Raw genomic sequence first — 24,241 nt, 5'->3', positions numbered from 1 at the left:
CGGTGAAACCCCGTCTCTACTAAAAATACAAAAAATTAGCCGGGCGCGGTTGTGGGCGCCTGTAGTCCCAGCTACTCGGGAGGCTGAGGCAGGAGAATGGCGTGAACCCAGGAGGCGGAGCTTGCAGTGAGCCGAGATCGCGCCACTGCACTCCAGCCTGGGCGACAGAGCGAGACTCCGTCTCAAAAAAAAAAAAAAACAAAAAACAATTTTATACTTTTATTTCCCATCCATTATTCTATTTGACCCTTATAACAGCTATGTGAAAGAAGGTAACAAGCTATCACTTCTTCTTTAGGCAAGGAAACTGAGGTCCAGACAGATTAGGTAGGGTCTCCAGGATTATAGGAAGAGGTGGTGTGAGGCCCCAGATGGAGGTGGGGACAAGCAGAGCCCACTGCTCCCACCACCTCTGTCTCTTCCCACTCAGACCCCTCTGCCTGTAACTGGAACCACCTCACAATGTGGTTACTGCCAGGGCAACTGGGCAGGCCCTGCCTGCTTTGTTGAGGAAGGGAGGCGTTTTTCCCAAGGCTCTCAGGGAACATCTGCAAAGTACCTTTCTCTCCTGGGTGCTGAGCAGATGGAAGACCTTCCCACCTTAGCTTTGAGTCTCAGTGGGCCCCATGGAAAATTCAGCAGTAAAGTCTTTTCTCTCTGGCTTCTTTCCCCCACTCTCCCTCAGGGGCTTTTTAATACAGATGGGGTTTCTCCATGTTGGTCAGGCTGGTCTCCAACTCCCAACCTCTGGTGATCCACCCGCCTGCCGCCTCCCAGAGTGCTGGGATTACAGGTGTGAGCCACTGGCCCAGGCTTTTTTTTTTTTTTTTTTTTTTTTGAGATGGAGTCTTGCTCTGTCACACAGGCTGGAGTGCAGTGGTGCATCACCATCTCAGCTCACTGCAAGCTCCGCCTCCCAGGTTCCCGCCATTCTCCTGCCTCAGCCTCCCAAGTAGCTGGGACGACAGGCGCCCGCCACCATGCCCTGCTAATTTTTTTGTACTTTTAGTAGAGATGGGTTTTCACCATGTTAGCCAGGATGGTCTTGATCTCCTGACCTCATGATCTGCCCGCCTCGGCCTCCCAAAGTGCTGGGATTACAGGCGTGAGCCACCGCACCCAGACTTTTTTTTTTTTTTTTTTTTTTTTTTTTTTTGAGACAAAGTCTTGCTCTGTCACTCAGGCTGGAGTGCAGTGGTGCGATCTCAGCTCACTGCAGCCTCTACCTCCCGGGTTCCAGCAATTCTCCTGCCTCAGCCTCCTTGGGTAGTTGGGATTACAGGCATACGCCACCACGCCTGGTTAATTTTTGTATTTTTAGGGAGGGGTTTCGCCATGTGGGCCAGGCTGGTCTCGAACTCCTGACCTCAGGCAATCCGCCCGCCTGGGCCTTCCAAAGCGCTGGGATCACAGATGTAAGCCACCGCGCCGGACTCTTTAATTCTGTCTTTATTTTCTGAGATAGAGTCTCGCTCAAATGCTCAGGTTGGACTGCAATGGTGTGATTTCAGCTTACTGAAACTTCCGCCTCCCGGGTTCAAGCGATTCTCCTGTCTCAGCCTCCCGAGTAGCTGGGATTATGGACGCACAGCACCACGCCCGGCTAATTTTTGTGGTTATTGTGTCTTCTGTCTTCTGCTCTTCAGTACTGCATAGAGCCGCAGAAGACTAGTGAGTCGAACAAACAGCCCCTCTTGCAGCAGTTGTTGATCACAGGGCTGCCCCTGCTACTCATCCTGCGTCTCTCCTCCAAATCCCCCCTCTCCTCAGCTATCACCTCTGCCGATGCTGGTGGTTTCCCTGGGTACCGTGAACCAAACTCTCATCCCTGAGGGGCCTAGGCTCGCCGTGGCCACGCCCTTCTCAAGTCAGGGTTCCCGCACATTCACAGTTACAGGTGGCCCTGGGAGCAACACCTGGCACCCAAACAGATCACCAGAGTCCACACGTAGTCCACCTGCCCTCCCTGCATGAGATCAGCTCTTCCTCCTCCCGATGATACATCAGAGTCAATGATCCCTGCCAAGATGGCCACTGCTCCAGCCTGCTGCTCCAACCTGTCCAGCCGCAGCTGTAGATTGAAGGCTGGAAGTTCAATGGGACCCTCTCCTGCTTTCTACAAACTGGTTCCTTTATTTTTACGTTTATTGATTTGGGATGGGGTCTGGCTCTGTCACCCAGGCTGGAGTGTAGCGGTGCAGTCACTGCTCAGTGCAGCATCCACCTCCCAGCCTCCATCCATCCTCCTGCCTCAGCCTCTGGAATAGCTGGGGTGCAGATACGCCCCAGCCCGAACAGGGTTTCACTAGGTTGCCTGGGCTCTTTCTTTTTGCTTGCTTGAACCCGGGAGGTGGAGGCCACTGCACCCAGCTGCTTCGGATGATCTTAAATGCACAGTCTGAGGCCAGGCATGGTGGCTCACACCTGTAATCCCAGCACTTTGGGAGGCCAAGTGGGGCGGATCACCTGAGGTCGGGAGTTTGAGATCAGCCTGACTAACATGGAGAAACCCCGTCCCTACTAAAAATACTAAAAATACTGGGTGTGGTGGTATATGCCTGTAATCCTAGCTACTTGGGAGGCTGAGGCAGGAGAATCTCTTGAACCTGGGAGGCACAGGTTGCAGTGAGTCGAAATTGCGCCATTGCACTCCAGTCTGAGCAACAAGAGTGAAACTCCGTCTCAAAAAATAAAAATAAAAAAATGAAAATACAATTAAGAGGTAGACGCTAGGCTTGAGTTCAGCATTAGAAATCTCCAGAGCTAGGGTGTCTTCTAAGAAATCCCTTTGCATTCTGGGGTCTCAGACCTCAGTGAGGCTTAGTAGGATTTTGTATTTTCTTTCATTCTGACTCAGCACAGACATTTATGGGGGAGATGGGGAGAGGAGAGATTAAGGAGAAAAAGGTAATTCCGGAGACCTAAGTGGGGAGGGATGAGCAGAGGGGAGTCAGATGATGCTGGAAGCCTCTGAGGAAGAGTCGGGGAAAGAAACCAGAGAGAAAAGACTTTACTGCTGAATTTTCCATGGGGCCCACTGAGACTCAAAGCTAAGGTGGGAAGGTCTTCCATCTGCTCAGCACCCAGGAGAGAAAGGTACTTTGCAGATGTTCCCTGGGAGCCTTGGGAAAAACGCCTCCCTTCCTCAACAAAGCAGGTGGGGCCTGCCCAGTTGCCCTGGCAGTAACCACATTGTGAGGTGGTTCCAGTTACAGGCAGAGGGGTCTAAGTGGGAAGAGACAGAGGTGGTGGGAGCAGTGGGCTCTGCTTGTCCCCACCCCCACCTGGGGCCTCACACCATCCCACTATCATGGGTAGTGCCTACCACTGGGAGGCCCGGCGCCGGCAGATGGCTTTGGACCGAAGGAGGTGGCTGATGGCCCAGCAGCAGCAGGAGCTGCAGCAGAAAGAACAGGTGCATGGGATAGGCTGGGTTCTTCAGGGTCCTTTCTGGAGTAGGAAGGCAATGGAGAATGGAGACAGAACCCTAGGAAGCTGCCTACTATTTGGTGAATGTTGTTTGCTGGGGGTAGGAGGAAAGCAAGGTCATTTGGCGTTCTCTCAGATAGACTGTGTCTGTGTTGGGGAGAACACTACAAGCTAACTCAATTTCCCTGTTGTAATAGATTGGGGGAGGGCAAGTGTACTAGGCCTGGGAGGTTTAAAGATGTTCTGTCCAATAGGGTAACCCCCAGCCTGTGTGCTATATTGAGCTTTGGAGTGTGACTGAGAAACTAATTTTTTTTTTTTTTTTTTTTTGAGACGGAGTTTTGCTCTTGTTGCCCAGGCTTGAGTGCGATGGTGCGATCTCGGCTCACCGCAACCTCCGCCTCCCAGGTTCAAGTGATTTTCCTGCCTCAGCCTCCCAAGTAGCTGGTATTACAGGCATGCACCACCACGACTGGATGATTTTGTATTTTTAGTAGAGATGGGGTTTCTCCATGTTGGTCAGGCTAGTCTCGAACTCCCGACCTCAGGTGATCCGCCTGCCTCAGCCTCCCAAAGTGCTGGGATTGCAGGCATGAGCCACCATGCCCGGTCAGTTTTATATAAATTTAATTTAGTTTTTAAAAATGTTATTTTGGCTGGGCGTGGTGGCTCACACTTGTAATCCAGCACTTTGGGAGGCTTAGGCCAGTGGATCACTTGAGGTCAGGAGTTCAAGACCAGCCTGGCCAACATGACGAAACCCGGTCTCTACTAAAAGTACAAAAAGTAGCTACGCATGGTGACGCATCCCTGTAATTCCAGCTACTTGCGGAGGCTGAGGCAGGAGAATCACTTGAACCAGTGAGGTGGAGATTGCAGTGAGCCAAGATGGTACCACTGCACTCTGGCCTGGGTGAAAGAATGAGACCCTGTCTCAAAAAAAAAAAAAAAAAAAAAAAAAAAATTAAAAATTTTATTTTATTATTGTAATAGAGACAGGGTCTCACTTTGTTGCCCAGGCTGGTCTGGAACTCCTGGACTCAAGCAATCCTCCTACCTCAGCCTCCCAAACTGTTGACAGGTGTGAACCACCATGCCTGGCCTTGAATTAATTAATTCACTTATTTATTTATTTATTTTTTTGAGACGGAGTCTTGCTCTAGTCTTGCTCCCAGCCGGGCACGGTGACTCACACCTGTAATCCCAGCACTTTGGGAGGCTGAGGCAGGTGGATCACCTGTGGTCAAGAGTTCGAGACCAGCCTGACCAACATGGTGAAACTCCATCCCTACTAAAAATACAAAAATTAGCTGGGCGTGGTGGCACGCACCTGTAATCCCAGCTACTCGGGAGGCTGAGGCAGGGGGATTGCCTGAACCTGGGAGGCGGAGGTTTCAGTGAGCCAAGATCACGCCATTGTACTCCAGCCTGGGCAACAAGAGCAAAACTCCATCTTAAAAAACAACAATGGCCGGGCGTGGTGGCTCACGCCTGTAATCCCAATACTTTGGGACTTTTGAAGACTTAGTATGAAAACAAAGAATATAAAATACTTCATTGATATGTTCATATTGATGTTTTGGATGCATGGGGTTAAGTAAAATACATTATTAGGTCGGGCGCAGTGGCTCATGCCTGTATCCCAGCACTTTGGGAGGCCAAGGCGGGCTGATCGTTTGAGCCCAGGAGTTTCAGACCAGCCTGGTATCATGGTGAAATCCATCTCTAAAACAAATACAAAAATTAGCCGGGCATGGTGGTGTGCACCCCTAGTCCCAGCTACTGGGGAGGCTGCAGTGGGAGAATCACTTGAGCCCAGGAGGTCGGGCTGCAGTAAGCCTTGTGACAACGCCACTACATTCCAGCCTGCGTGACAAAGTGAGACCCTGTCGCACACAATAAATAAATAAATAAAAGTAATTAAAATTAGTTTCACTTGTTTTTTCTTCTTCTTCTTTTTTTGAGACAAGGTCTTCCTCTGTCACCAAACCTGGAGTGCGATGGCCCATTCATAGCTCACTGCAGCGTGATCTCCTGGGCTTAAGCCATCCTCCAGCCTCAGCCTCCAGAGTAGCTGGGACTACAGGCATGCACCACCATGCCTAGCTAATTTTTTGTAAAGACCAGGTCTCACTATGTTGCCCAGGCTGGCCTCAAACTCCTAGCCTGAAACAATCCTCCCATCTCAGTGCCACAAAGTGTGAATTACAGGCATGTGCCAGTGCACCTGGCCCTATTTCTTCTTCTATGTGGCTATTAGAAAATTTAGTGGCTAGGTGTGGTGGCTCATGCCTGTAATCCTAGCACTTTGGGAGACCAAGGCAGGCAGATCACAAGGTCAGGAGTTCAAGACCATCCTGGCCAACATGATAAAACCCTGCCTGTACTAAAAATACAAAAATTAGCTGGGTGTGGTGGCACATGCCTGTAATCCCAGCTACTCGGGAGGCTGAGGCAGGACAATCACTTGAACTCAGGAGGCAGAGGTTGCAATGAGCCAGATCAGGCCATTGCACTCCAGCCTGGGGGACAGAGCAAGACTCTGTCTCAAAAAAAAAAAAAAAGAAAATTTAAAATTACACGTGGCATGCTATATATATTATATATATATTATATAAGCATATTATCTATTATATATAAGCATATATATATATATAGAGAGAGAGAGAGAGAGAGAGACAGAGTCTTGCTCTGTCACCCAGGCTGGAATGCAGTGGCATGAACCCAGCTCATTGCCACCTCCGCCTCCCGGGTTCAAGTGATTCTCCTGCCTCAGCCTCCTGAGTAGCTAGGATTACAGGCGCCTGCCACCACGCCCAGCTAATTTTTGTATTTTTAGTAGAGACGGGGTTTCATCATGTTGGTCAGGCTGGTCTCGAACTCCTGACCTTGTGATCCGCCCGCCTCGGCCTCCCAAAGTGCTGGGAAGACAGGCGTGAGCCACGGTGCCCAGCCCGGCATGCATTTTATATATATATATATATATATATATATATATATTTTTTTTTTTTTTTTTTTTTTTTTTTTTTGAGACGGAGTCTCGCTCTGTCGCCCAGGCTGGAGTGCAGTGGCCAGATCTCAGCTCACTGCAAGCTCCGCCTCCCGGGTTCACGCCATTCTCCTGCCTCAGCCTCCCGAATAGCTGGAACTACAGGCGCCCGCCACCTCGCCCGGCTAGTTTTTTTTTTTTTTTTTTGTATTTTTTTAGTAGAGACGGGGTTTCACCGTGTTAGCCAGGATGGTCTTGATCTCCTGACCTCGTGATCCGCCCGTCTCGGCCTCCCAAAGTGCTGGGATTACAGGCTTGAGCCACCGCGCCCGGCCTATATTTTTATTTGACACTGCTATTTCAAAGCACTTGTAAGGTTAGAAGCACCCTTGGGCTATTAGAAAAATTACTCTGGGAGGCTGAGGTGGGAGGATTGCTTGAGGCTAGAAGTTCCAAACCAACCTAGGCAACATTGGAGGACCCTGTCTCTACAGAAAATTTAAAAATTAGCAAGTCATGGTAGTGCGTGCATTTGGTCCAAGCTATTCAGGAGGCTGAGGTGGAAGGATTGCTTGAGCCTGGGAGGTTGAGGCAGCAGTGAGCCAAGATTGCACCACTTACTGCACTCCAGCCTGGGCAACATAATGAGACCCTGACTCTATTTAAAAAAAAAAATTAACTGGTCATGGTGGTGTGCACCTGTAGTTCTAGCTACTTGCAAAGTTGAGGCAGGAGAATCACTTGAGCCCAGTAGTTCCAGATTACAGTGAGTCATAATCATGCCACTGCACTCCAGCCTGGGTGACAGAGTGGGAACCTGTCTCTAAAAAACAAAACACAACACAGGACATTTGCAGGGAATCATTCTTTATCCTCCAGCACTAAAAACTGCTTTCCGTGCTGAGCTCTCAAGTAAGGAAGCAGGTGCTCGAAGACCGTGCTATTTCCTGGGCTGGGGCTGTGCTACGGGTGCTGTCACCCAGAAATCATTCTTGGGTGTTACAGTGGGTGAGGGAGATAGCGTAGGCCCAATTTCAGCCTGCAGCTCTAGGGATCAGAGACCACTGCCACCTATACTTCTCTACTCACTTGCCTTGTTCCCTGAAGTTTCTCTGGCAGATGGGTGATTGGGTGGGGAGAGGAGGATGCCACTTGCCCGGGGGCTTCTTGCCAGGAACTGAAGAAACACCAGGAAGAAGAACAACAATCGGAGAAAAAGCTCCAGCCACCTAAGAAGTCAAATGTGCCGCAACCACCAGTGGCGAAATTGTGGACATCACGGGAGCAACGACGGCCATCACAGCAGCAGCCATCGGTGCAGCCAACATCGCAGCCACCACCACAGCCGTCACCACAGCCATCACCATTGCCACAGGCACAGGCGCAGGCGCAGGCGCAGGAACAGGCGTGGCCAGGGCCACAACCACCACAACCACAGCCACCACCTCAGCCAACACAACCAAGTGCTCAAGCCCGTTGTACTCAGCACGCCTCCAAATGCAATCTCCAAGATTCCCAAAGGCCAGGTCACCAGCCTACTTCAGTGGGAATCTATTAAGCTGGAGGGCAATCTCTGTATGAACAACAGATTCCAGGGTGGGCAGAAAATCCTTACAGACTCTGGACTGGAGCCTGGGAGTGGGAGGTGGTGAGGAGAGGAGCCCTTTGCTTCCATCCCAGACCTGTAGTGCAGAATCCGTATCCACTACCCTACCCTCTCTGCCTCTCCCAAGTACCGTCGGCCTTTAACGCCTTGCTAGTCAACTCCCTCTGGGTGGGTTTATGCCAACCTACAGCTGCAAAGGAGCCTTCCAACTTCTGCAGAGAGTGGCTGAGAAAGTTGTTGGCCCCTCTTCCAGAGTGAGTGTGACAGAGGAGCTGGCGGTGATCAGAGGGTGGGACAGGAGTTGTAGGCTTATTAACAGATATATTGAGCCCCGTGAGGTCTGGAACAGGGAACCACAGCACAGCTTCCTAGTTGAGAATCTTCAGGAAGGGCTCAGTCTGTACCCTGTCCCAGGTAGGAGCCTGTCCTCACCGTACCCCCATCACCCCCTGGGTCACCAGACACAAGCAGTCCAGGCTTGTAGTGTTCCATCCTTGGAAAACTGCTGGATGAGTAACCTGTACTTTGTTTCATCATCAGGTCTCATGAACCCATGCCAATCTAGCCCCATCAAAAACACTGGGTATTCACAACTCAAGGTAAGATAGAGACACAGACCCTGAAAGACAGACTCTGGGTGACTGAGTGTGTGTGTGTGTGTGTGTGTGTGTGTGTGTGTGTGTGTAGCCCAGAGAAACCTCCTTAGCAGGAGTAAGGGTAGGAAATTAGAATTATTTCACATTACTTCTGGACGGTCTATTCCTCTATTCTTTGCCCCCATTAAAAATATTTTGGTAGGAAGCTGGGTGCAGTAGTCCTGGCTACTTGGGAAGCTGAGACAGTAGTACTGCTTGAGCCCAGGAGTTCAGGTTCAGACTGGACAATATAGTGAGATCCCATCTCAAAAAAAAAAAAATGAAAAAAATGAAAGAAAGCCAAGTGTGTGGTGGCTCATGCCTATAATCCCAGCACTTTGGGAGATCAAGGTGAGAGGATCGCTTGAGCCCAGGAGTTTGAGTCCAGCCTGGGCAACAGAGTGAGACTCGGTCTCAATAACAACAAAAATTTTTAAAAACTAGCTGGGCAGCCGGGCACGGTGGCTCACGCCTGTAATCCCAGCACTTTGAGGCAGGCGGATCATGAGGTCAAGAGATCAAGACCATCCTGGCCAACATGGTGAAACCCCATCTCTACTAAAAATACAAAAATTAGCTGGGTGTGGTGGCACGTGCCTGTAGTCCCAGATACTCGGGAGGCTGAGGCTGGAGAATTGCTTGAACCCAGGAGGAGGAGGTTGCAGTGAGCTGAGATCGCGTCACTGCACTCCAACCTGGTAACAGAGTGAGACTTCGTTTAAAAAAAAAAAAAATAGCTGGGCATGGTGGCACACACCTGGAGCCCAAGCTACTTGGGAGGCTAAGGTGAAGACTGCTTGAGCCCCAAAGGGTGAGGCTGCCGTGAGTGGTGATCACACCACTGCACTCCAGCCTGTGCAACAGAGTGAGACCCTCCCTGAAAAAAAAAGAAAAAGAAAAAATGCCTGGGTATGGATGGCCTATTGCTCAGCGCTATCCATAAAATGAGAATAATAGATGATACAACTTCCTCAACAGAGGGTCATGCGGACTGAATATGGCAATTATTAGTAAAGGAAAGGGGCCAGGCGCAGGGGCTCACGCCTGAAATCTCAGCACTTTGGGAGGCCGAGGTGAGCAGATTGCCTGAGCTCAGGAATTTGAGACCAGCCTGGGCAATATGCTGAGATGCCATCTCTACTAAAAATACAAAAAAAATTAGCTGGCTGTGGTAGGGCGCATCTGTAGTCCCAGCTATTTGGGAGACTGAGGCAGAAGAATCACTTGACCCCTGGAAGTGGAGGTTGCAGTGAGCCAGGATCACACCACTGCACTCCAGCCTGGGTAAAAGAGCGATAAAAATAAATAAATAAATAAATAAATAAATAAATAAATAAATAGATAGATAGATAAAGGAAAGAGCACTAAAAGCACTTAGCTTGGAGTCCAGCTCACTGTAGGCCATCAAACTCAGGATGACAATTTTTTTTTTTTTTTTTTTTTTTTTGAGACAGAGTCTGACTCTGTTACCCAGGCTGGATCTCAGCTGCACTCCACCTGCAACCTCCACCTCCCGGGTTCAAATGATACTCCTGCCTCAGCCTCCCGAGTAGCTAGGATTACAGGCATGTACCACCACGCCTGGGTAGTTTTTGTATTTTTTAGTAGAGATGGGGTTTCGCTGTGTTGGCCAGGCTGGTCTCAAGTGATCTACCCGTCTCGGCCTGCCAAAGTGCTGGGATTACAGGTGTGAGCCACCACGCCTGGCCTGGATGGCAACTCTTAACAAGAATATATAATTGTGCAAGGCGTTAGAAAGGTGTCTCTGACAGAGGTGCAACAGATGAAAGAACCTGATGCTAGCACTTCTAGGATGAGGACTGGGCTGCTACATTTCACTTTGATTCCTCTGGCCTCACAGGATTTCACACAGTGTTCTGAAACCAGAAGCTGCTAACTTGTTTTGTTTCCCGTCTCTTCCTCTTCTCAGTCTACCAACTACATACAGCAGTGGTGACCCAGAGATTGAACCCGAGACCCCAGTGGCCATCCCCAAAATGCAGATGAGCAGCCACATCTTCTCAGCATCCAGCAACATCTCCACTTCAAAAGCCACCCACTCTAGAAGAGGTGGCTGCCAGGAATAAAACGTAATTCTTTTCCTGGGAGGAATCACAGCACTGGTCAGCTTTATGAGACAGGGATGAGAGGAAGCAGGCAGGAGGACTCACGAAGGGGATGGAGAGGGTGGAAAGAGAGTGGAAGACAAGTTTATGCTTCTCTAGGCAAAGCCAATGGGAGAACTGGGTCTTGGGTCCCCTGCAAGTATGCAACTCCTACTACTATCACTACCTGCCCTCATTCAGCAGTGATAAGTCTGTCAGGGGTTTCAGTTTGTGACTGTCACTGGAGCCATCACTCATTCCCCCAAGCCCATGCTTACTGAGATACAGCCTGGGGAAGGAGGGGTCACATCACATCAGAGCAGGCCTGCAGCAGCAGAAAGTGGTTGCAGGCAGTGATGCTCCCCACCTCCAAGCCCAGTGCAATGTCTGGCCTACAGTGGGCACTCAGCCGTCAAATGGACGATGGGGGCAGGGATGGAGAGAAAGAGCTTGGAGGAAAGTGGGGGCTATAGCCTCAGGAACATGACACTTGACCCTGGGACGGGGAGGGAGGTTTGCCTTCTAAAACCCACAGCCCTCTTCCTTCCTGGCTCTCAGCCTCTCCATCTAGCGACAACCAAGAGATTCACCAGCCCCAGGTGAAGGAGTGGGTAGGGCTGGGAGACCCTGGGTGTTAGACTTCAGGAAGGTGCAAGCCCTGGGAAGGCCTTTCTTCCTCCATGCTGAGAAAGGCTGCCTCAGTCACCTCAATCACAAGCCCCATCCAAGGGATTAGCTGGGTATTTCATTGTAGCCTACATAGCATTGCCTTTGGTCTGAAGGGGCCATTTCAGTGCAACCCACGAAATTTCCTGATGAGAGCAGCTGGGGAAGATAACGGGATGGTGGGGAAGATAACAGCACAGAACAGGAATAGTAAAATTGGAAGAGACTTTAGAGATACACAATGGGAGCAAGAGGAAGAGAGTGAGATCCTGTGAGCAATCTCATGGAAAACAGAAGGGCAGGACATATCATCAGCGGCCCAGAGGCCCGGGGAAGAGACCTTGCTGTCCGTTAGAACATTACAGTTTCGGCCAGGTGCAGTGGCTCATGCCTGTAATCCCAGTACTCTGGGAGGCCAAGGCGGGTGGATCACTTGAGGCCAGGAGTTTCAGACCAGCGTGGCCAACATGATGAAACCCTGTCTCTACTAAAAATACAAAAATTAGCTGGGTGTGGTGGTGCATGTCTGTAACCAAAACTACTCAGGGAGTCGAGGCACGAGAATTGCTTGAACACAGGAGGCAGAGGTTGCACTGAGCCAAGATCACGCCACTGCACTCCAGCCTGGGTAACAGAGTGAAACTGTCTCAAAAAAAAAAAGAAAAGAAAAGTTTGTGAAATAAGGAGTATCCTAGGGAGTATTCACTAGTGCCCTTCCCACTCCCAGGAGACTTTTTTGAATATTCTTAAGTATAGTTTATTGAATACAATATAAATACTCCACATTTGGCAGTCTATACACAGCAGCTCCAGCCTGGCTTCCCTGGACTTTTGCGCTCTTGCCAGCACCACCTTGACCTCAGCGTGTAGACAGCAGAGTCTCCTTCCTTCCCCTTGTTCCCCTAGTTACCAAGTTCTGTCACCACTTCTCCCTATTTCCATGCATCCTACTTCAAATTTAGCTTTCCCTGCTCATCTTTTTTTTTTTTTTTTTTTTTTAAGAGAGTCTCTCTCTTGTTGCCCAGGCTAGAGTGCAGTGGTGCGATCTTGGCTCACTGCAACCTCCGCCTGCCGGGTTGAAGTGATTCTCCTGCCTCAGCCTCCTGAGTAGCTGGGATTACAGGTGCATGCCACTATGCCCAGCTTCTTTTTTTTTTAAACAGGGTCTTGCTAATGTTGCTGCTCTTGTAAGAGTTGAACTCCTGGGCTCCAGAGATCCTCCCACCTCAGCTTCCTGAGTAGCTAGGACTACAGGTGTATACCACTGCACCCAGCTGTAAGACCAAGCCACCTTTAATGAGCAAATATCCTTCCTGTTCTGCTAAAGTACAGAAACCTTTCTACTAGGAGCCAGTGGGAAACCAGGGGTTATCTGGGGCTTAGCCCTAGCTGAGTGACAGGAAAGGGAGGGTCTAGACCAGTCCCTGCCGACGTGCTGCTCCACATTGTCAAAGCCCAAGGAAGGATGAGGCCTCTGGGACCAGAGTGGGCCCTGGTGCTAAGGTGGTGGTGGAACAGAACCCAGCAGCCTCAGCTGGATACTGACAGCTTCATCTCCTGCAGGCTTTCAGATGAGAGCAGCTGGGCCCACCGTTTGACCTGCCTGTGTCTACTCACATGGGCTCAGGATGTGGACTTACAGGTTCTCCTTCAATAAATATCTTATACAATGAATCTGACTTTGGCTCTTTTTTTCCTGTGCAGACCCACAGAATGCCAGGTGCCTCCCTCCCCTCCTCTACTATTTTGGCTCCCGCTATGAAAAGAATAGTGAAACTGCTTTATAGAGAGGAGAAGCTTTAGCTGGAGAACAGCTGTCTTCCTAGGAACCAGGGACAGTCAATAACCAGAAAGGACAGAGGGCTAAGGGGCCTTGGCTCATCTCTCAGATGGGTGGCAGACAAGTTACCAGAGAGAGAGAGAGACTGTCACTTTTTCACATGGTCAAAGCAGACAGGCACAGGAAAGCATCTATGATCCCCAGAAAGTCCTTGGAGATGGCACTGGATGTCCCCAAATTTTCCTATCAGAGAGTAGAAAACTTGAAAAGGGTCTCTTTTTTTTTTTTTTTTTTTGGAGACAGAGTTTTGCTCTTTTGCCCAGGCTGGATTGCAGTGGCATGATCTTGGCTCACTGCAACTTCTGCCTTCCGGTTTCAAGTGATTCTCCTGCCTCAGCCTCCGGAGTAGCTGAGATTACAGGCGCGCGCCACCACACCCGGCTAATTTTTGCATTTTCAGTAGAGACAAGGTTTCACCATGTTGGCCAGGCTGGTCATGAACTCCTGACCTCAAGTGATCCACCCGCTTCGGCCTCCCGAAGTGCTGGGATTACAGGCATAAGCCACTGCGCCCAGCCGGCAGGTCTATGTTTTAAAAGCCAGATAAAACTACAGCTCTCTCCCCATTCAGACAGGACGGCCAGCCCTGATGGAGCTGGGGTGAAATGGCCCCTTCAGACTCACCAGGTGCTCAGTACAGAAAGGCCAGGTGCCACTCCAGGGAATCTAAGGTGCCTCAAGAAGATGCCAGGTCAGATTTTCCTGAAGAAAGACCAGCCAGGCACAGTGGCTCACATCTGTAATCCAAGTGCTTTGGGAGGCCAAGAAGGGAAGATCGCTTGAGCCCAGGAGTTCAAGACCAACCTGGGCCAACAGTGAGACTCTGTCTCTACTGGGAAAAAAAAAAAAAAAAGACTAACCAAGGGCAGAATCTGATGGCAGCCCCTGAAAGAATCTGGGGGAAATTGGAGGATATGAGTGTGTGTGTATGAAGTTAACTTCAAAGCAAGCTTCCTGAGCGGGTGGGAGGTTAAGGGTGTGATGAAGCAGGGCTTCTCCTTTGGCAAAGCCTCTGTAGTCCTTCCTTAGTCACCAGGGAGTTGTGGGAGATAAAGACCAGGGTTGCAGGTGCCTGGAGTACAGGGACAGCAGACAGGTCATGGTGGGTGAGGGGTCAGCTGGTGGGGCACCGATGCATTTCCTCGGCAGTCCACATACTCATAGCTCTGGAAGACCAGCTGCTCTGAATGGCTCAGGTATGAGCAGGTCAGGGTGCCCCTGGAGAGGAAGCAGGCCTTGTTGCCATGGCTGGAAGGAAAATGAAAGCTCCGGCCCCATTATACTGTCTGGGGGTGGAGAGTTGGGGGCTCCCTCATTTTTCCCTTCCCTCTAGCTCCCCACTCTGCCAAGGTACCTGGGACAGCTGCCCCACCTGTTTTCCAGCAGCTTCCAGACAGCCCTATGCCTGTTGCCCCTAATAGTTTATAGGCAAGGTGAGACTTAGAAAAGGGGCTAGACTTGCTATTCCCAAGAGCCAACAAAGATTCATGGGGTCAGCTTGCATGACTCTGCCCAGAAGGTGGAGCTGAGTGAAACTGAAGTCAGAAGTGAGAGCAGGGACACCAGAGCTCCAAGCTCTACTTACTGGATGTGCAAAAGCACATGGTGGACTTTGATTTCCAGCCAGGTACAGATTTTGCTGAGAGAGAAGAAAAGACAACGTGGGACCACATGTCACATGGAGCAACCTGTCAGCTTAGAAGATGCCTGCAGGTCCCAGTTTCCTTACCCCACACAACCCCTTCCTTCCATCAGGTGCCCCCAATATGCCACTTCCACCCTTTCCCACCCTTCAGGTCAGTGTGGCAGCGTGGCTGCACTATCACTCTGACCTCCACTCACTTGGCCCAGGCACATGCTGGACCCCCCCTCAGGAGAAAAACAAAACATTCATCTTCCTCAGCAATGCAGGCTGAAGAGCCCAAGGTCACATATTGTAGAGATTAACCAAATTCCAGCCTGTTTTTCATTCTAATCAAGGTCCAAACAAGCAGAGACTGGGGACCCTGAACCCTTGCTTATTACATCCTTGGCCATGGGAGGGCAGTCCAGATGCTGGCTGAAGAATCTGCTAAGCAATCAGGAAAGCTGGTGGGTATTAAGTGGGTTCCTAAGCCAGGCAAGCGGCTAGGGAAGAAGAGATCAAGGGGTACTCACTACGTGTTTTCATCCGGTATCTTGGTGGCTACTGCGTAAAACATCTGTCAACCAAATGGGCACAGGGTTAGCCCCGACTCCAGTTGCCCCTTTCCCACCACCACACATCCACACGCTGGTGGGCAGGGCTGGCCAGGGAGAGGGGAGTCACCTGTTCACTGGTCAAAGGGCCAATGTGTAGGAGAAGGTTGTTGGAAACCTGCCCCACCACGAGGGATAGGTGCAGAACCTCGAGGGTCAGCTGTGTCACCGTAATGGGGTAGTAGTTGCCATTGGAGATGTTTAAGACATTCTGGGGATGAAGACAAGGGAAAGGAGGACTGAAGATGGCCCATCCTTAGGAAAAGCCAAACAGTTGCAAAAGCCTGGCTGTCTGGCCTAAGCCCCATCTACCATGACAAGCTTCAGGTGCAGAGGACCAAAACCAGGAGCCCCATGGAGGGGCACTGAATGGTGAGGGATCTTTACGAAGTTAAGCTGGCTCAGGATCCAGGCCCACCCTGTATGACTTCTTACCATTCAGTCCTGTCCATCCAGAGAGTCTCAGGCACTGTCACCCCACTCCACCCCTATGATTTATCTATCTGGTCCAGATTCTGACCCCTTACTGTGCAGAGTCCCAACCTTTACGATCTGTCATGGAGCTCATGGTTGCTCCTACTTCTCTTCAGGCTCCCAACACCCTCTGGGTGCCATAAGATCCCTGGCTTCCCATGCCCAGGGTCACAACGCTGGACAAAGGTTACAGTGAAGTATTGCTGGGAAGGAGGGGTTGGAGCCCAAGGGCACCCACCCACCGTTATGTTGAGGTAGATATCAGCCTCATCAAAGGCCACCGTGGAGGAGTTGAGGCCTGCAGGCTGCACAACGACGGACCGGGGAAACAGGAAAAAGATGATGAAGGAGGAGGTCACCAGGCAGATGAGCACGGCCAGGAACACAAAGAGCTTCCTGTGTGAAAGCAGGATCCAGGATGGAGGAATGGAAAAGTCTGAACACCAAAGAAACTTGGGGAGGAGGTTCAGACACTCCTCTCCATACACCAGGCTTTCCCCTGCACACTACCCCAACATCATTTAGCTCCCCAGATGTGGCCCGGAATGAGTAGGGGCACAGGATTGGCAGGCAGGCAGCCTGGTTTCCACTCCAGCTCTCTGTTCCCATTGACCCAATAACATGGAGCAGCCCACTTAATCTCCTTAAGTCTCAGTTTCCTTGTTGGTAAAAGGCAGATAATTGTACTGACCTCATAGAATTTGTTATCGGCTAATATATGAAAAAATACTAATCACAGGTCCCTGCACATGGCAAAAGCATGATGAATGCTAGTTATTATCACTAGAAGAAATAAGTCCATATTTGGAAGTTCTGAATTTTAACATTCAGAACAGGACACTATCCATCCATCTAATTCAAAATTCAGATACGCATTAAAGAGATAAGTACTTTGTTAGTATCTTATGATGGGCACGGCTAATTTCTTTTTTTTCTTTTTTTTTTTTTAGATGGAGTCTTGCTCCGTCACCCAGGCTAGAGTGCAGTGGCGCGATCAACATCCTGGGTTGAAGGGATTCTCCTGCCTCAGCCTCCCAAGTAGCTGGGATTACAGGCACCTGCCACTGTGCTCAGCTAATTTTTGTATTTTTTAGTAGAGATGGGGTTTTGCCATGTTGGTCAGGCTGGTCTCAAACTCCTAACCTCAGGTAATCCTCCTGTCTTGGCCTCCCCAAACTGCTGGAATTATAGGCATGAACCACCACACCCAGCCTGATTTCTTTTTTTTTTTTTGAGACGGAGTCTTGTTCTGTCACCCAGGCTAGAGTGCAGTGGCGTGATCTCAGCTCACTGCAAGCTCCGCCTCCCGGATTCACACCATTCTCCTGCCTCAGCCTCCCGAGTAACTGGGACCACAGTCGTCCGCCACCATGCTCAGTTAATTTTCTTGTATTTTTAGTAGAGACGGGGTTTCCCCATGTTGGCCAGGATGGTCTCGATCTCCTGACCTCGTGATCCGCCCACCTTGGCCTCCCAAAGTGCTGGAATTACAGGTGTGAGCCACCGTGCCCGGCCACGCCCAGCCTGATTTCTAATTCTGGTATAGTGGGGTGGCGGAGAGGGTTCGGCTTGGTGGTGACTCCCAGGTTGACACCAGGACCTTAGGAGGAGGTTGAGGGAGTTCCATGTCAGATAGACTCAGATCACAAACACAGTAGGCCCCAGGGCTGCCTGAGGTTCTGAAGTATCCCAGAACAGCAGAAAATAGGTTTTTCACCTCTACTGGGAGAAGAACAAGCAAGTCTGAACTGCCTCAGCAAGGGAGCTGCTTAAGAAAAATAATGTTTTCAAATCAATTGCAGCCAGGGCCACATGCTTGTTCCCTCCTTCCTGGGAGGACTTGCAGAGCTACCAGATCCTTCCTGTCTTGGAGAGGGTGCCATGTTTCCTGGAAGCAGTGATGCTTAAGGAAGGCCACCTGGTGTCCTCAAGTGACATCTGCTGCTGCTGCTGCTACTTTTTTCTTTTTTTTTTTTTTTGGTAGAGATGGGGTTTCACCATGTTGCCCAGGCTGGTCTTGAACTCCTGAGCTCAAGTGATCTGCCTGCCTTGGTCTCCCAAAGTGCTGGGATTACAGGTATGAGCCACCACACCCGGTCCAGGAGCTTCTAAATCAGGAAAAAATTCTTGGACATAAGGAGGTGGTATCTCTGAGGCTCAGGCTTTCTATGGAAGAACTAATAGGAATATATTAGGGGGGATCAAAACAGGGGAGACAAAGGGAGCAGCCCCCATGGGCAATGGCTTGTGGAGCTGAGGGAGGAAGAGGGGCTTACGTGTGCTTGGGCTTCAGCCTCTGGTCCCCATAGGGGATGAGAGCCACCAACTGCTTCTCCAGCTCTAGAGAGAGAGAAGGTGAGAGGGAGGGCAAAGATGAAACTGTGACAAATATTTCCTGTGCCAGCCTCCCAGAAGCATGCCTCCACCCACACCATAGAGTAATGTTTTTTTGTTGTTTTTTTGTTTTTTTTTTTTGAGACGGAGTCTCGCTCTGTTGCCCAGTGGCCGGATTTCAGCTCACTGCAAGCTCCGCTTCCCGGGTTTACACCATTCTCCTGCCTCAGCCTCCCGAGTAGCTGGGACTACAGGCGCCCGCCACCTCGCCCAGCTAGTTTTTTGTATTTTTAAGTAGAGACGGGGTTTCACCATGTTAGCCAGGATGGTCTCCATCTCCTGATCTCGTGATCCGCCCGTCTCGGCCTCCCAAAGCGCTGGGATTACAGGCTTGAGCCACCGCGCCCGGCCGGAGCAATGTTAGAAGCATGCCGCCTCTGCCCCAGAGCAGAACTGGAAGCACTGGACTCTGCTACCAAAGTTGGCAGGTCAGCTTTGCCATCTCTAGAATGGAAGTGAGATTTCCACTAATAGGTATGAAGAATCTCTGAAAGTCACCAGCAAATCAGAGATGCCCAGGATCTTTGGAAAGGTAATTTCTAACTTCCTGAACTGAATGAATCCTAAGACATACAGTGTTGCTTAGGAGCACAGTGGCTAGAACCCCTCTTTCCCACAAGGGGCTGGGGAATACAACCAGGGAAGGAGGGCAGGTTTTTGCAGGGAACCCAAAGATAGTTAAGTATCTCCCTGGCCAGCCTGAGACTGGGAGGTCAAGAGCTGGGAGCAGATCTAACCCCATCCAAGGAGATTCAGAGGGGCTGCCCCAGGCCAATAGGCTAAGAACTTTCCCTGGACTCCAGGGTATTTCCAGAGCCGTGGGCCACTCACCTTGGGGAATCTTGCCACTGCCCTGGCAGGTGGGACAAGTCACAAAGCTGGCACCAGCAGTTCCTTCACAAGGCACACAGGAACAAAGAGACTTGCTGCTACCGGTGCTGAAGTAACTGACAGCCTGGCTGCCAATGGCTGGATTGGAGGGCAGGATTGACTTGTTCTCGTCCTCCCGCCAAGAGCCCAACTGTGAAAACGTCTTACCCATTCTTCGGAGGCAGGGGTTTCACTAATGAGAAAAGACCAAAGTTCAGTGCTAAGCACTGACGCCAAATGTAATTTTGGTTTGAGGTTCTCAAAACTGGCAAGGAGCCCCACCACAGTTTAAGCAAGCTCAAGTCTAAGGAAGATAGGGTGTGAAAAATTGGGTGGTTACACGGGACTTTCAGAAGTCTCAACGCATTTCAACTCCTTTCATTATTTTAAAAGAGACCAATCTGCCTACAAAAGAGAAAACAAAAGAAAAGCAGAAGTTATTTCACTTTAAGGAACTTCCATAAATGATTGGCAGAGCATTTAATTTTTCTCTGGAAAAGTTGCTGAGCTGTCGCCGGGCGCGGTGGCTCAAGCCTGTAATCCCAGCACTTTGGGAGGCTGAGACGGGCGGATCACAAGGTCAGGAGATCGAGACCATCCTGGCTAACACGGTGAAACCCCGTCTCTACTAAAAAATACAAAAAACTAGCCGGGCGAGGTGGCGGGCGCCTGTGGTCCCAGCTACTCCGGAGGCTGAGGCAGGAGAATGGCATAAACCCGGGAGGCGGAGCTTGCAGTAAGCTGAGATCCGGCCACTGCACTCCAGCCTGGGCGACAGAGCCAGACTCAGTCTCAAAAAAAAAAAAAAAAAAAAAAAAAGTTGCTGAGCTGTCATTCAGTTCAAGGGAAGGAAGTTGGATAGGGCAGAAAAGAGATTCTTTGAAACAAGCAGAGAAGAGGCCAGACTGGTCACAGGTGTGGTTAAGACCCCTATCTAAAGAAGCCCTGGGAGAAAGCAGACACCTCACTGCTTTCTGAGGCGGGGTAAGAAAGCCTGAGGAGGTCATAGTGATACCAGAGTCTGTCTTTCACTAGGAAAAGTCAAGGCTAAATCTGGACTCTGTGTGGCAGAACGAGGCCGGCAAGTGAGCCACACAGATCTTTCTGGGCTAAAATATTGCGAGGCTCACCTGGTTCAGGTCTGGGACCCCAGGCTCCTCAGCTGCACAAGGGCGAGACTTTTGACGTGCGTCTTTGGGGAGAAGGGCCTCTAACGGCAGAGTGGACTGGACTGGGCTGAGCTGGGCGGTGGTGGGGAGGAGAAACACGGCGTGGGGCCGGCAACCGGCCGGAGTCCTAGGGGAGCGAATGTGCCGCACTGGAGAGTGGGGATAGCGAAGACGCTGACCTCCCCGAAGGGCCAAGCCGATTCCTGGGCTACATGGGGGCTCTGCCACGGGCCGACCCGGTGGGCGCGGACGGAGAAGGTGTGACTTCATTAAGGGAGGATTTCAAGTCCCACCACACACACCGAGAGGCCGTTAGTCAAGCTTACTACGCGTGCAGGGGGCGCCTGTGTGTTGGGCGAGACGGCGACAACAGGAGGTGTCTTGACCTCCGAAAGATAAAGTAAGTAAATAGAGTGTCTAGGGAGGGTCTTACCCGCGGACGACTGCAGCGACAGAAACGGCAGCAAGCAGAATCGAAAGTGCGGGAGCGGACACTCCCCTCAAGCTTTGACTCAGTGCCCAGGGAAGTCCCGCCCCAGCCCCTAAGGGCCCACCCCCTCGTCCCCCGGACCACCCCTTCGCCACGCAGCAGCCAAAGACGCTCCCAACTCTTCAAACGTTACCCGAGGGCCCGGACGCTGCTTCCGCAAGGACTGGCCAATCCGGATAGGAATTTCGAAGAACATTTATTTCACCATTCTTTAGGTGGTTATGTACAAGTGCAACGGAGAGGACAACCCGGGCCCTCCTGGCCCTCGACTATAAAGCTCCGATGGTCAAGACAGGTCCCGCCCATCAATCCAGTTACACACACCCTGCCGCTCCACCTTCTGCCCGGAAGCCCCGATTAAAATGTTTTAAATAATGAACGGCCTGGTTGGCTTGCAGTTTGAATCCTGGTTTATTTAAGTAGCATTCAGGAGTTATACTGTAAATAAACATCATTATGGCTAATGACTAATTAAAATCACCATTCATTACAAATACCAACCAGGTTAGATAATACTATTTTAACTATCTTTTCCCCTTCGGTCTGGAATTCATATTCTTCCTTTCCTGGAAGTCATTTTCATGGATAAAATATTTAGCATTTTTTGTTACCTCTTCCTTCACCAACTGTACTCAACTCCCTTCTGTAAACAGAGTGAGAACCTGGGTCCATGGACAAGCTCCTTCCCACTTATCTTGGAGTTAAACCAAAACTTTTTCAGCAACTTTGCCCCCATCCAAGTTTTGCACAATACCAGCTGCCTCTTCCTGTTCCAGGCTTTCTAGGGCTGGATACCTCTGAACGGACTTCAAGCATTAAAGAAGTCATCAGCATTTCCTATACCTCACACACACTCATTTGCCCACCCTGAACTTTACTGACATTAATTTAGGAGCCTGCCTTTTGCCTTTCACATGTTTCTATTTCCCCCACTGTACTGTAAAATAAGATCTGCCCTGACATTAAGAAAAAAGGTAACTGTTAAATTTACTTTTCCCTTTAAATAACAGAAGGATTTTTTCCTTTTCTACGAGATTAGCAAAATATTTCACACTACCTAAATTTTTTCCCTTAAATAAAAATGTATGCAAAATTACTATAATAGACATTGCTCAATAGGTGCTGGTGGGTTTATCAGCACACTCTTCCTCCTTTCATTGAAATGCAGAGATTCCCTTGAAGTTGGGTACTCTTGAATGCACCACGGAGTCTTTAGAAAGCAACGGTGCCAACTATTAAGTCTTGCAGGAAAATTTCTTTCTCCTTGAGAGAGGAAGAGTAACAACATTTCTATCATGCTCTGGGTGTTATTTTAATGCCAAATAGCTATGAAGCTTGAGCTGGGTTACAGAAATTATGAGAATAATTCTTAAAAACAACTTACGAGGTTAATGTCTTTCAAAACCTGAAAATTAACAGATATCCCCATAAAAAATCCACATTAATCAAAGAAAAACACTCAACTTCAATAAAAGCAGAAAGAAAAATGGTTCTATATGAAGTTGAAGTTATACTTGTCAATGCACTAAAATAGTTTTATCCAAATCAACTGAAAAACTGTCTTCATACTATTCATCCAATGTCTAAAGTGAAAATTTAAGTTCTGGTCTTTAACTTGCTCCCCAAAATACTGTAATAGGTATTGTCTTGGTAACTCAACAATGGGCTCTACACAGATTCATCAGATTAAAAATAAGCAAGGGCTTCTACCCCATACCCCAATGACAGAATAAAGATCATCTCTGAGCAGCAGGCAGTTATTTAATACAAGGTCACTCCTCAATAGCGTTCGCTGTACCAGTCATTGTTGTTTATCTGAAGAAGTTCCGTTACAACCTGCAGGATATTGTAATTGTGTTTCTTCAGCAGCCGTAGGTTCAGCTGCCTGTCACAGAATCCCATTTCAAAGAGATGGGCCATCAGGGCTGCTGTCTGATCTTCAGAAACTATTGGCTGTGTAGAGACAAGCAAAGCAAAAAAAAAAAAAAAACTGTATAATTTAAATGTTTATTTTATACATTTGTATCATCTTGTAAGCATACCAGACTTTCCAGATTTATTCAAAGTACTAGGTAATTAGATTCAAGGCTATGGCACTCCTGTGTACTTGATACCAACGGTTCCGACTGGGAAGACCCTGTTTTAGATTAGTTATGTGTGTACTTGAAGGAGGAGAAAAGGGAAACCGGGGAGCTAATGAACTACTTAGAACTAGGAGAATACTTCATGGGGAACTTTCAGGAAGAAGCATGTTTCGGCCAGATGAAGGAATGACAGCAAGCCCCGGAGACCCTGTGAACATAAATGTCATTGTGATGATGGGGCAAGTATGAGCAAGATAAAAGTGTTACTGAAAGATGCTATGGGAAATTTTGTCAGATATGCAGAGGAGCTGTACAAAAAAAAAACCGCTTGGGAAATTACAACCTGGGAAGGCTTCTTGATTTTTTCTCCTCCAAAAGAATAGGTAAGAAGGGCTGGGCGCAGTGGCTCACGCCTGTAATCCTAGCACTTTGGGAGGCCGAGGCAGGCAGATCACGAGGTCAGGAGATCGAGACCATCCTGGCTAACATGGTGAAACCCTGTCTCTACTAAAAATACAAAAAATTAGCTGGGCATGGTGGTAGGCGCCTGTATTCCCAGCTACTCGGAAGGCTGAGGCAGGAGAATGGCGTGAACCCGGGAAGTGGGGCTTGCAGTGAGCTGAGATTGCGCCACTGCACTCCAGCCTGGGCAACAGAGTGAGACTCTGTCTCAAAAAAAAAAAAAAAAAAAAAAAAAAGAATAGGTAAGAGGAAGTTAACATTCATTCATTCAAGCCCTATGGTGGAAGCATTACCTTCCTAAATCCTTAAACGCTTGTTTTTTTGTTTGTTTTTGAGACAGGGTGTCACTCTGTTCCCCAGGCTGGTGTGCAGTGGTGTGAACACAGTTTATTACAGCCTCAACCTCCTGGGCTCAAATGAACCTCCTGCCTCAGCCTTCCAAGTAGCTGGGACCACTGGTCCGTGCTACCACACCTGGCAAATTTTTAAATTTTTTACTAGAGATGAGGTCTGCCCTATGTTGCCCAGGCTGGTCTTGAACTTCTGGGCGCAAGTGATCCTTGAACTCTGGTCTCCCAAAAGCTGGGATTATAGATGTGAGCCACCTCGCCTGGCCTCTGGTTCTGTTATCATAATTTCACAGTCTGGGGATACTGAAGCTGTATAGCAGAAAGATTATTAACTTTGGAGACAGACAGGCTTAGACTCAAACCCTAATCTTCCATTTACTAACCAACTGTGCTACTGATTACTTTATGAACTGAAGATATCTCATACCTCCTACTTTGCA

General features: G+C 49.4%; 3 protein-coding genes across 35 annotated transcripts in view; 1 reads left to right on the top strand and 2 right to left on the bottom strand.

Annotated features, from left to right (window-relative positions):
- Positions 1–1,433: 1,433 nt before the first annotated feature.
- TMEM106A (transmembrane protein 106A) lies at positions 1,434–20,896 on the bottom strand. Of its 8 annotated transcripts, none has more exons than XM_065532440.1 (9): positions 20,849–20,896; positions 19,208–19,439; positions 18,259–18,322; positions 16,225–16,378; positions 15,579–15,719; positions 15,428–15,471; positions 14,856–14,909; positions 13,895–14,102; positions 1,434–1,648 (listed from the first exon to the last, which is right to left on the bottom strand). In XM_065532440.1, exons 2-8 carry the CDS (start codon positions 19,416–19,418, stop codon positions 13,937–13,939), a joined length of 834 nt encoding a protein of 277 aa, XP_065388512.1. In that variant the 5' UTR covers positions 19,419–19,439; positions 20,849–20,896; the 3' UTR covers positions 1,434–1,648; positions 13,895–13,936. The 8 variants fall into 8 exon arrangements, with proteins under 8 accessions (XP_065388512.1, XP_073875847.1, XP_005584387.1 ...); XM_074019746.1 differs by lacking the exon at positions 1,434–1,648 and adding an exon at positions 20,377–20,542 and having other exon boundaries at positions 12,163–14,488; XM_065532439.2 differs by lacking the exon at positions 1,434–1,648 and adding an exon at positions 20,377–20,542 and having other exon boundaries at positions 13,211–14,102.
- Positions 3,311–13,104, top strand: CCDC200 (coiled-coil domain containing 200). The gene is made up of 5 exons (XM_005584354.4): positions 3,311–3,415; positions 7,593–7,944; positions 8,565–8,623; positions 10,590–10,749; positions 12,994–13,104. The coding sequence occupies exons 1-4, from the start codon at positions 3,311–3,313 to the stop codon at positions 10,614–10,616; spliced, it is 543 nt and encodes a 180-aa protein (XP_005584411.3). The 3' UTR covers positions 10,617–10,749; positions 12,994–13,104.
- Positions 20,897–21,082: 186 nt separating the features above from the next.
- Positions 21,083–24,241, bottom strand: part of NBR1 (NBR1 autophagy cargo receptor) — a 41,465-nt gene continuing 38,306 nt past the window's right edge. For all 26 annotated transcript variants that reach the window (XR_006693219.3, XR_012425886.1, XR_012425888.1 and 23 more), the window contains one exon: positions 21,083–22,858. Coding sequence is in view for 22 of the 26 variants with exons in the window: in XM_045375930.3 (XP_045231865.2) it covers positions 22,685–22,858 (174 nt within the window). In the remaining 4 variants the exon portion in view is untranslated. The remainder of the gene's footprint in view (positions 22,859–24,241) is intronic.

Source organism: Macaca fascicularis, chromosome 16 (genome assembly GCF_037993035.2).
Source record: "Macaca fascicularis isolate 582-1 chromosome 16, T2T-MFA8v1.1".
In the NCBI taxonomy this organism is placed as follows: Eukaryota; Metazoa; Chordata; class Mammalia; order Primates; family Cercopithecidae; genus Macaca; species Macaca fascicularis.
The sequence above is the reverse complement of the archived record's forward strand: the minus strand, read 5'-3'. Positions and strand labels throughout refer to the sequence as shown.